Source organism: Triturus cristatus, chromosome 7, assembly GCF_964204655.1.
Source record: "Triturus cristatus chromosome 7, aTriCri1.1, whole genome shotgun sequence".
Taxonomy (NCBI): Eukaryota; Metazoa; Chordata; class Amphibia; order Caudata; family Salamandridae; genus Triturus; species Triturus cristatus.
The window spans coordinates 346,914,181-346,926,854 of record NC_140590.1 but is presented as its reverse complement, the minus strand read 5'-3'; the positions used below and the strand labels follow the sequence as shown (position 1 = coordinate 346,926,854).

At 45.5% G+C, this 12,674-nt stretch overlaps 1 protein-coding gene across 2 annotated transcripts in view; it reads right to left on the bottom strand.

Annotated features, from left to right (window-relative positions):
* Positions 1–12,674, bottom strand: part of PRKCG (protein kinase C gamma) — a 1,134,441-nt gene that overhangs the window by 29,259 nt on the left and 1,092,508 nt on the right. For both annotated transcript variants that reach the window (XM_085616481.1, XM_085616482.1), the window contains one exon: positions 222–302. In XM_085616481.1, coding sequence (XP_085472607.1) covers positions 222–302 — 81 coding nt within the window. The remainder of the gene's footprint in view (positions 1–221; positions 303–12,674) is intronic.

Genomic DNA, 12,674 nt, shown 5'->3' with positions numbered 1-12,674 from the left:
TGAAAATGAAGATTAACCTACTATGTACAAGTTTCCAGAGGGTTTAGAGATGTTGAGGTCCTGCACAGTGTACTAGAAACAACATTAGCATCATCAAACATTTTGTTCATCTATTTGCGGATTTATGTTGCGTGAGTTTGCTGTTGTCATGGTTACACTCCTCATCAATACTACCAGGTCAAGGAGCCTAGACATGGGGACTCAATAGTGCCCCTGCTTACCTGTCCGGCCAACATTTCATAGAGTAAAACTCCAAAGGACCACCAGTCAACTGACTTCCCATAGGGCTGGTAGGCAATGATCTGGCGAGAGAGAGAGAGATTTCATCAGTGCAAACTCCAGAACTCAAGAAGCAGGACCCTCAGCTTGGACCGACTTTGGACTGAGAGCAGAATGAATCATAAACGGAGATACACCTCTCTACTACTTCGCCCTCTGGTGGCTATCATCACCTAAGGTCAATCTTTTTACCTCTCAGTCCCACACTATAAATACGGAGTCCTAACTAAATAAGGTACAACTTTCAGACAGTCTTGTTTTTTTTCAGCCATCTGCAAAACTGGTGGCAAACGGTATTCTACTTGTGAGTTATTCAAAAACACTATGAACTGCATCTACCAGGATGCAATGGGAGAAATTATGCGCGACTAGTAGTTTCACTTCATCCATTAAAGTATGAGCCTACAAGTGCCTCTAGGAAAGGAACGCCGACTTTAAGGTCAACTGGGTAGAAAGTCAGCCTCGTTACCTAGGGCCTGCTAAGAGCTATGCCAACCACCAATTCCAGTGTGCTGTTGAAAGGCAAATACCCGCCATGCTGGGTCTGTGACCAACCCCCATTGGTAACCAACCAACCAACCTTCGCCGTGTGAGGTATGGGGTTGGCTGCAGGGCCTGTCCTGAGGCCAGTCCCTGCATTCATACCCTTACAGGCAAGCAACCCCATGCCACACACTACCATGCCCTGCGTCCAACCACCTGCAAGAGCCCTACTACTTACTGCTCAGCCTTCGGTCATACGCGATGTGGGGTTGGGAGCAAGGCCTGGTCTGTGTGAGGTCCTGCACCCAAACCCCTACTAGCGCCCTACCTTCCACAGAACACGGCCTTATGGCATGCTTAGCGTGCAGTTGGTCATGCAGGCCCTGGGCGCACAAAGGGAGACTTACTGACATTATTAAAGAAACGCAATATCAAAATATAAAAAGAGGGCCTATTGACTTTATTAAAGGGTGAGCATATCAATATATATAAAACAGGTCTATGATCTTTTTCCAAAAATCACCAACATTTCTAATTAATATATATTTCAGTAATTTACACAAAATAATGTGTAATAATATTGATTATTATAAAAAGGTTTAATAAAGTTGTAATTAAAAAAAACATGTCTGTAAGTCTTCTGTAAGTCTATCTTTTAACTAACATTAATTATAATGGGGTTACCCAGTGACCATCAGAACCTGGGTATCTGTAATCTAAGGTAAGGTAGGTTCTGTCGGGAGGAGGTTAATTACTTTAGCTAGGTCATAAACATACGTACACAAAGGAAAAAGAACACACCTAAATTGATGTAATCAACAAGAATTGTATTTGTAAATTAATTCATTTTCCTTACAATATGCTTTGGTGATAACATAGTCCAGCTGTCACAGAAAATAAAACGTTATTAAAAAAACGCTGCAAGATAAGCTAATCTGTGATAAGGTGATCAAGAAGTGACAAGGTGCTTTGAGTGAATACATATATACAGTGCTGTTAAAAAAGTATATAAAAATGTTCATTCAATAGACATCAATCCCTATATGCTTGAATCTCCAATCCGAACAAGGTTCTGCTTTTCAAGTGGAGTGGAGAGAGCAGAGGAATGATTGTGTAGGCACATAGACATTTCGACCCAAAAGGTGCATGATTCAAGTGGAGTCAGAGCGGGTCTTCTTCAGGACAGGGAGGATAGCCTATGAGACAAATGAACCATGAGTATGGTGTGTTACATGTCGAAAGGTAATTGACCAGTGGTGGTGAAGACCTACCAGTCTGGGATGACAATCAGAAGCCTGAGGAGTGCTTCATTCGAAAGATCCACCAGAGGTTGGATTTCTGTGGGATTAATGAGAAGGCAATAAGGAAAAAGGCTCCGTGGTATTAAAGATGTAAATGACAAGGTCCACGGATGGGGTAATTATCCCCATTGCCCAGTGACTGACACTGCAGCTGTTGTAACTCATCTACATTTCTGCACCAATCTTTTGACTCATGCTCCTACAGACCAACACTGATGCAGTCTGTTCACCCCAGACCAGGTAATTACCGCATCCATGGACCTGGTCATTTACATTAGGTAGTTATAGTTAGGACCTAGTTTCCATAGGAAGAGTGTTTTTTCATTTGCCAATAACTTTGGCGTCGTTTGACGAATCCTCGTGAATTTTCAAAACTAATACTCCACACACTTCAGCTGCTGTCTTCAAAATTTCGTGCTGATCCGTCAAGCAGGGCCCAAGAAAAAGGGGGGCCCTCAAAAAGCTTTTTCTCCCTGTTAATTTCCATAGGAAACTTTAAACATGGCTACAGCTCGAACTGCTGAATGGAATTACACCAAATTTGGCAAAAAGGTATCTCTTGGTGTAAATCTGTTCAGTAGTTGCTGAGAAATTGAAATATTTCTCAGATATTCAACTGGGGCCATGGTGGATCTGAAACCTTTCCCGATATCGTGCCTGAGAGCTGATTGGCTGTCAACACTTCAAACCAGCGAGTTTTGCAGCCCTCTATGTGACTGGGTGAAACCGAGTCTTAAGAAAAAAGGTAGAGAAAAAGAAAAGGGGGCAGGGTAGAAACCCCCTGACCCCCTAGGCCTCTAGAAGGGGGGGGGGGGTCCCACAGGGACCCCCCAGGGTCAAAAAGCATTTTTTTTAAATGGGTGGGAGTTGGGCTGGAACCGCAACACCAGACGAATATTTTTTTTTTTTTTAAATGAACCGTGGTCTCCCACGCTTTGTTAAATAAAGGCCCCTGGTGGGCCAGGTCCTGGGGGTAGTTTATGTAGTAATGAGGAGGGTGCCTATGCGACACCCCACATGCCCTGGGTGCCGCTACCTCCCTGGGCAAACATAATGAAAGAGGTGCGGGCCCGCACAGCCCCCTGCAGCTACAGGGACAGCCACCTCCCAGGGCTTTTACATTTTCATGTGGGGGGCCAGGGATGTGGTGGTCCCCGGCCACGGGGAGCCCCAAATCCCGGGGCAAAACTGGATTTTAAAGAAATGGGAGAAGGACCGTGCGGCCCCCCTCCAGGGCTGTTCTCGCTCACAAGGACCGGCACCTCCCCTGGGCAGGCCCCTACTCAAGGAAGGAGGAGGGGCCATGCGGCCCTCCCTCCTGGAGTTATACATGGCTCTGGGGACCGCCACCCCCCAGGGCTGGCTCCAGCAATGTCCCGGGTGCCCACCCCCGGGATATTACAGTTTGCTATGGCGGTGCTACTGTCATGCCATAGCAAACAGTGGTCTGCTTTGAGCAAGCAAGAGCCTTTTGCTCTTGCTTGCCCAAAGCGGAGACCACTCTTTGCTGATTGAGGGAAAAATCGGCTCGCTTAAACCTTTAATTGAGCTTGGAATTTGAATATTCACGCTATTGTCCCATCAAGATCCTACCTAAATTTATTCTCACCGGGCATTTGAGATGTTCAGAACATTCATGGACTTTGACCATGTAACTCCTATTGTATTTGTATTATACAGAGCAAGATACAGTACTTTCACTTGAGGACAGCGATAAGCTGCTCATTTCACATGAGCAGTGACCATAGCATCAGTGTCTCCTTCTATCAACTCTCTTGTTAGGAATTAGACAAGCTTGTGTTGGGACCTGCAAATCCATGTCCTCGTCCCCCTCATTTTGTCTACCCTATATCAAATTATAGATCATTAATTCAGAGAGCCCTGACGAAGGTGTTGCCACTTCTGTGGCCCACATTGAAACGTGTGTCGCCTCATGGCTGATCAAAAATATTAGTACTACAACATTAGATTATGTTGTCTATATCTTATTGCACAAAAATCAATGTACATAACTGAACGCTTGATTGGATTTATGTTATACATCAAAACAGCGATTGCAATGGTCCTCAGCACATTAAGTTATATTGAAACTATCTTAAGAGCTCTATGAGATTGATTCTTCTGCGTGGTGCCCATTCCTGTTCTGTTTACAAATATGCAACTACATTTTATTGTATGTTAGTGGAAAAGCCTGTATGTGGTATGTGTGACGTGTGTAGGTGAGATTGAGTAGATTGAGTGTATATAGGGGGACAGAAAAAGGAAAAATATGTATTTCTGGCAATATATAAGAGTGCAGTTGTACAGTTTTTGACAATATGTGTATTTAAGCTGTTGAAATTGACTAATGCAAAAACAACGACGGACAGAATGCATGACAATGTCATACATTCAGCCCAGTTCAGAGATCTGGGCCTAAATCCATCTTTTTTTGCTCACCATGCCATTCCAGTTTGGACCCAGCCATATGCAAATCAGCCTTGACCCTGTGCCTCATGGGAAAAGTCCAGGCTGAACTGCCAAGCCAGGTCCTCCCTGGACTGGAAACAAGCATCCTAGGACCGGTTTCGGGGTTTCACCCCTCTTCATCCAGGATAGCTTGATTCCAGTGGCATGGAGAGCAGGGGACCCACGTCTGGGCATACCAGTCCCACTCGGGGTGACAGATGCAAAAACAACAGTTGATGGACAGAATGCAGAACAATGTCATACATTCACCCCAGTACAGAGATCTTGGCCTAAATACATAGTTTTTTTGCTCGCCATGCCATTCCAGTTTGAACCCAGCCATATGCAAATCAGTCTTGACCCTGTGCCTCATGGGAACAGTCCAGCCGAACTGCCAAGCCAGGTCGTGCCTGGACTGGAAACAAGCATCCTAGGACCGGTTTCCGAGTTTTACCCCTCTTCAACCAGGATAGCTTGATTCCAGTGGCATGGAGAGCACGGGACCCACGTCTGGGCATACCCGTCCCACTGAGGGTGACAAATGCAAAAACAACATTTGATGGACAGAATGCAGAACAATGTCATACATTCACCCCAGGACAGAGTTCTGGGCCTAAATCCATCGTTTTTTTGCTCACTATACCATTCCAGTTTGATCCCAGCCAAATGCAAATCAGTCTTGTCTCTGTGCCTCATGGGAACAGTGCAGCCCGAACTGCCAAGCCAGGTCGTCCCTGGACTGGAGACAAGCATCCTAGGACCGGTTTCGGGATCATTGTTTCCGGTCCAGGGAGGACCTGGCTTGGCAGTTCAGGCTGGACTGTTCCCACGAGGCATCGAGTCAAGACTGGTTTGCATATGGCCAGGTCTAAACTGGGGTGGCATAGTGAGCAAAAGAATGATGGATTTAACCCAGATCTCTTGACTGGGGGTGAATTTTTTGATTTGTTCTGCATTCCGTCCATCAATTGCATCTCTGTTGAAATTGACTGTCATCTATTTTGTACTAAATAATAAACCTTTGTTTGATTAAATTAAGGAGGTGATAGTCTATTATTCAATAAATGTTTAAAATGTTGGCTTGATCCATAGGGTGTTTTGCTCGCCACTTATAGCGAGACATTCCGCTTACCTTCATCAGAAGCAGGTCATTTTCTTTTGTTGCTTTTTAGGATTATGTTTCCACGGTACCCTGCCTGCATTATATTTCAGCTGTCCTCTTTCTTTTTGATTAGTCACATTTTTCTTTTTACACACAGAGAGCTGCATGGCAGCAGCTCCCTGTGTGTAAAAAGCAATGCTGGCACCCACAGCAGTCGGGGAGCTGGCTGGGACCGCAGGGCCTTCAGGCTCCCCCGCTGTCCCCAGCATGTAAAATGTAGGTGCCCTGGGCACCCACAATACAGGGCGGGACCCTGTGGATGGGGTTCCCAGGGCCAACAATGGGAAAAAAAATAAAGGTTGCAGGGACGTTATAGTTAGACTCAGATTTCACTTGTACAAAACCAGTGAAATTCAGTAGTTATAGTACCTGAGCTAACTTTAACTTACACCTCCACAATGCACTGCTTATGACCTCACATATTACATCACTCATAACATGGTCAGTGACATCACTGATGACATCACTGATGACATCTCAAATTTACAGCATCAAGTGACTGTACGTGATGACAGCATCAAGTGACTGTAAGTGTTTTTAAGAGCTGATGGGTGTTAAACATATATACTAAACTACTACAAAAGTTACATTAGTCTACTAGGTGAACTACTACTGAGTGATATTACATCTAATATATATGATGTAAGTGGCTCTGTGACTGTTTTATGTTTGTGTATATGGGCGTGTGAGTTGTTGTATGGGTGTATAAGTGGGTGCATTAGTAGCTAGGTGGGTGAGTGAGATGGTGTGTGAGTGGCTGTATTGGTAAGTGAGTGGGTGTGTCAGTGGCTGTATGGGGGAGTGAGTGGCAGTGTGAGTGCCCCTATGGTGATGATTCAAGTTTATTTGAATAGTTAACTAAAATCATTACATACCATTAAAACCATTGATAAGTCGATTGTTCAAATACAAATTTACAATGCTATAAAACAAAACAAACTCAAAATCCCCTTTAGCAGCTTATATTTTCCTCTATTTTTAAAGTGCAGATGCTTTGTGCAAATATTAAGTCTGACAATTAACATTTTTATAAATAAAGCAGCTCAGTCGTAACTAAAGTGCTAATGTTAAGTTAAATTCAATAGTCTTGAATAAGGGTCACCTTGCTGAGTTGTTCCTCCATGATGAAAAATTGCAATAATTGTTCTTTCATTCCTTTAAGGTTACAGTACTGTAAAGGAAGATTTCCATTTGTAGACGGTAATTTATCCCAGGGCTTTCTTGTTTTAAAAGTGCAAGTGCCTTGTGCAAACATGGGGTCTTATGGTTGACAACTTTTTTTAATTTTTTGTTGATAAATTGGCTCATTCATGACTAAAGCCTAATGCTCTATAGTATTCAAAATTAATTTGTTCCCCCTAGTGATGATTTAATGTTAATGTTCTTTGGCTTGTTCCATTTTTTTAAGAATTGTTTTAACAAATGTTACCCTCCCCAAAGACAAGGGGAATTGAGGAACTGCCTTGCCAGGTTTTTAAATATTGATTTCAAAAGTTTTTTCCTGTCTGTCATGGGCCTCTGGCACAGATGCAAATTGTGGACTAGTGATTCTTGCTTGGATCTACAGAGTTGACATTCTTGGTTTTGCAACTGGCCTTTCCAAGGGGGGATAAAATCTTTGGTCTCCCAAAAGCCAAAATGGAATTGCATAAACTGGGTCTTCAGAGAAATGAGCTGAAATATGCTCCTAGGGCTGCAATTTTTGTGTGAGTTGATCACTGTCCAGATTTTCTGGGTTGGTCACTGGGTGTGTATAGACTGTATGGGTGAGTGAGTGGGTGTCTGAATGGCTGTATGAGTGAGTGACTGGGTGTGTAAGTAGCTGTATGGGTGTGTGAGTGGGAGTTTGAGTGGGTGTTTGGATCACTGAGTCAGTGTCTGAGTGGCTGTATTGGAGAGTGAGTGTCTGTGTGAAGGGCTGTATGGGTGAGTGAGAGGATGTGTGGGTACTTGTATGGATGTGAGAATGGGTATGTAAGTGATTGTGTAGGTGAGTGTGTGAGTGCTGGTATGAGTGAGTGAGTGGCTGTGTTGAGAGGCTGTATGGGTGAGTGAGTGGGTGTGTGAGTGACTGTAGGTAAATAAGTGGTTGTGTGAGTAGCTGTATGGGTGAGTTTGTGGCTCTGTGAGTGGCTGTTTGGGTGAATGACTGGTTGTATTAGTAGATGTATGGGTGAATGAAGTGTTGTGTGAGTGGCTGTACAAGTGAGTGACTGGGGGTGTGAGTGGCTCTATGGAGGAGTGAATTGGTATGTGAGTATTGGTATGGGTCTTTGAAATGGTATGTGAGTGGTTGTGTGGGTATTTGAGTTGGCATATGAGAGGTTGTATGGGGATGTGAGTGGGTGTGTGAGTGTTTCGGTGGAAGATGTCATCAGTGATGTCATTTGAGATGTAATCAGTGATGTCAATGACCATGGCATTAATGATGTAAAATGTGAAGTCATAAGCAGTGCATTACGGGGGTGTAAGTTATAGTTAGTTCAGGTAACTATAACTGTTACATTTCACTGGTTGTGTACTGGTGAAATCTGAGGCTAACAATAATGTCCGTGTAATCTTCGGGTTTTTTTCAGTGAATTTCTAAGGTTTTTTAAAATTCTATTTCCTAACTATAACTTCCCTGTAACCTTTATTTTGTTCAGTGAATTTTGATGATTTTTACAAACTCTATTTCCTAACTATAATGTCCCTGTAACCTTTGTTTTTTTAAGTGAATTCCTATGGTTTTTTAACTGGTAGTCACATTTGCAGAGTGGTGGAGAAAGGGTGCGGAGCCTCCAACCAGCTCTCAGGAATCATGCTGTGTCTGACTTACTCGAGGAAACAGGAGGGCTAATTGGCTCCTAAGGGCCCTCTGCAGACAAGCAGACTCCATCCCCCAACCATCTGTGCACCAGGAAGTGCGTTTGCAGAGTGGTAGTGAAAGGGGGCGGGGCCTTCAGCAATTTGCAGCTAGTTTTTTTACCTTTTTTTGTATTAGGGGGTTCGTTTTTTGTGTTTTGCACAGGGTGCTTGTTTACGGTCCAGCAAGGACTTGGTCTGGCAGTTTGGGCTGGACTGTTCCCATGCGGAATAGGGTCAAAACCGATTTGAATATGGCTGGGTACAAACTGGGATTGCATGGTGAGCAAACAATGATGTATTTGACCCAGATTTCTTGACTTGTTGTGTTTGCTATGTTTGCCCTAAGTGGCAATGGGTATGCCCAGACATGGGTCCCTTGCTCGCTGTGCTATTGGATTCAAGCTAACCTGGCTGATGAGGGGGGATACCCTGAAACTGGTACCTGGATGCTTGTTTCCAGTCCAGCGAGGACCTGGTCTGACAGTTCAGGCTGAACTTTTCCCATGGGGAGCAGGGTCAAGACTTATTTGCGTATGGCTAGGTCCAAATGGGGGTGGCATGGTGAGCAAAAGAACAATGGTGTTAACCAAGATCAAGTGTTTGAAAAGTTTCAACACTCTGTGCATCATCTTGTTGTGTTTGCTTTTTATTTTTAAGGCGGTGCGGGGAGTCCACTTCTGCACTGCCATTCTCTTTTTCTTTTTTAATTTAGCAGCGTGCCATATCCTTTTTAGGTCTCTGGACCATCCGGTCTGCCGAAGGCAGAACCGGAAGTCGAGAGATTTAATGTTTTGGAGAAGAGGGGCTTGAACCCACCCCTCTTCTCCCCTGTTCTCCATTGGCTGGCCTCTTCAATGCTGGCCAGCCATTGGAGAAGAGGTCCCGTCACTCCGATCATGCCCCGTCCTTTTCGGATCGGCGGGCGTGTTTTTTGCAGAAAGTCTAATTATCTCCTCCAGCCAATGGCTGGAAGAGATAACAGCAAAACACGCCCCCGAATCCGAAAAGGACGCTGCGTTTCTCCGAGGCATTTCTGCTCTGCCTCGGAGAAAGGCGGTAGTGTCTTCCGGTGCCCTCGGCTTGTTCCTCTTTACTTGTTTTTCACTGTACGATTGCTAATACCGTACACTATGACCTAGTTGCTATTTTACTAATAAAAATGCAATAATACTTTACCTGAAAAGGTGATGCTCATTTAATATTCCGGCTTTGTTTAACGGCTATTTCATCAATCCACAGCCTTCTCAGAACAGACCTGTCTGCAGGTACAACCGCCAACGCTGGGTCTAGCTTAGAGAGCTCCTCTCCCGAACCGCGAGGCCCCGCAGCTCTACCATCTGCTTTTGCATAATACCCATGTGCCACGCTACCTTTTGGAGACGTTTAGTACCTTACACAGTCAGGTTAATATTTATAACTTTCAAAGTCATGTATAGTAGTGGCGGGTGAGGTGTTTTAGGAGTTATAGAATATGTATGGTAGGGCAAGTCACAGGGATAGCTCTGCAGCCGGAAGAACTTCGGAAAGTCAGAGCCTTTCGAGGAAACGAGGTTTCGTGTTTTTTGAAAACTAGCGTTCTGGGGGCACTGAGCACCTCTCACTGACTGGCCATACGTCCCACTGGAGTTCAGTTACTGGGCGGTTACTATCTTCAAAGGAGGCTCGCGCGGTTTGCATGCAAGAAGACTGACAGTGGCATAACACATCTTGTGGGGGTCTCCACTGCAAAGTGCATAAATGCGCCCCACATCCAATCCCCCCGCCGCTCAGGACCCTGTCAGGGCCTCTCAAGCACAGTGCCGGAGGGGACCCCATTGGAGCTCGCCCTCGACCCTCTACCCCCATTCCCCTCCCCCACTGCCCGCCGGGACTGTTGTTACACCAGTGGACTGTGAGACAGTAAATAGGGAGTTGGTTAGCATTGGAAGAATGGTGCCAGCATGCACGAACTGCTCATCTCCCAAAGAAGGCAGGTTTGTTTCCCCCCACCCTGGTGTGAGCTAGCATTTATTACTTGGGACACAGCTGCCTCTCTAACTGTGTTACCTATTAAACACGGTTGGGAGTGGAGGCGAGAGGAGAAGCCACGCCCTCTTTCAATACACGCACAAAAGTTGCAGGAAACAAAAACAAGCACATTCCACTCCCTCCAAATCCCCACCGGTGAGAGTGGTCTCCCTGCACACTGCCCAGTCCCTCTGCTCGTTCTTCAGAGGTTCTCTTGTATGCCTTTTCTCCCGCTCTTCACACACCCTGCCCTCTGACTCGCGGGAGGGGGGCCTGGTCTGAACTTTGCTCTTCGCTGCCCGGGAGAGCTGCACACAGGGTTGTTTTCCCTCCTCGCGCCTTCTCGCGGGTGTCCAGTGTCACTCCCCGGGGCAGGCCTGCCTCTCTTCGCGCAAAGGCGCTAGGAAGGGCTGCTTCGAGGGGCCCTGCGAGGCAACAGGCAAAGGACACAGAAGCAACGCAATTTCAACCCAGAACCTGGGGGAATTCCGGACGCAGCCATTGGAAAAATGCCTATGAAACACGAGGAGATGTGAGCCCTGAAATTACAAGGATAACCACATCCTACAGTGCAACGGGGCGGCCTCGAAAACCAGACGGACGAGTCCTCAGAAATTTAACCTCAAAAAGGACGGCCAAAAGCGGTGAGAACTTGCCCTAGTGACGCTGGTTATTTAGAACCGAACTGCCTTTAGATCCCCGCCGTGTGCACAAAGGGCATCTGAGACGAGAAACTGTGGCTTGTATATAATATTGAAAAAGCATCCACTTGAAGCTCTAGTGACACCACGACAATGTTACTGCTCCTGAGTTTCAAAAAGAGACAAGAATATAATCATGCAGTGGCTGAACTCGACAGATTAAGAAATATATCCCAAATTATATATAACAGTCGGTAGACGCATGCCTCTACATTGTTCTCTTATATTTTGAAACCAGAATTGGTCAAGTTCGTATCCTTTCAAAGTTCCCTTTTCAAACAATCATTATCAAGGCCAAGTCTGGCCCTGGCACAGTAGTGCGATTTTTGTTTAGTATTAATAAAATTTGACACTTCAGACAGCAGTTTCAGCAGAGAGGACAAAGAAGGAATGGGCATGGAATCCAAATACAGAAACTGAAACTTCTCTATCAAGGGGAAACATCACTGCCAAAGTTCAGAGCTTGTGAAAAAGCAACCAGCGAAATCACTTGCTAGTTAATGTTCGGGCGGGGAGTAAGCAAAAATTTCGGGGGTGGGCTGAATCTTTAAACAGTAGGCAGAGTGGCGCTGATTTCGGGGGTGGGGGGGCTGAATCTAGGCAGAGTGGAGCTGCGGGGGTTCTTAGAAGGGGTGAACCAACTGCGAGGCCTCATTAACATGCAAATGGTCTTTTTAAAGACCTGTGAAGTGCTCAGGCGCGGCTTTGTGTCTGCCCGGGAAGTGGTCTCATCCCGGGCTGCCACACACGACGGGGGGGGCTGAAGCCCTTTGAGTTCAATGGGTGTTGCGCGCCTGATTACAGGTAAATGCGGGAGAGAACGGGGTTGTTGAGCAGGGCCGGGCTGGCTTGCCCGGGCATCGGGCGTTTCCTGTAGCAAAAGTGCTTCACAGTTAACCTCCCCCATGACCCTCCAGCTGGTCCGACATAATTGCCAGGCCTACTTTGGGGTTCCAGTTCGGCCCTGTTGTTGAGTATCCTACCCAGGGCTTTAAGTGGGATAAAAAAAAATGGGTGGGGGTGGGGGGCGGTGTTGCGCGGGGTCTATACGACTTGTATTTTGCTGTCTCTTTTGTCATTGCATCCAGGCATAATGATACAACAAGTAACATGATACCTACAACAAGTTAGGACTATTGGCTTTGTCAATCGTTGTTAGTTGCATAAGATAAATTAGCAGTAACTGTGGCTTGTATATAATATTGAAAAAGCATCCACTTGAAGCCCTAGTGACACCACGACAATGTTACTGCTCCTGAGTTTCAAAAAGAGACAACAATATAATCATGCAGTGGCTGAACTCGACAGATTAAGAAATATATCCCAAATTATATATAACAGTCGGTAGACGCATGCCTCTACAGTGTTCTCTTATATTTTGAAACCAGAATTGGTCAAGTTCGTATCCTTTCAAAGTTCCCTTTTCAAACAATCATTATCAACGCC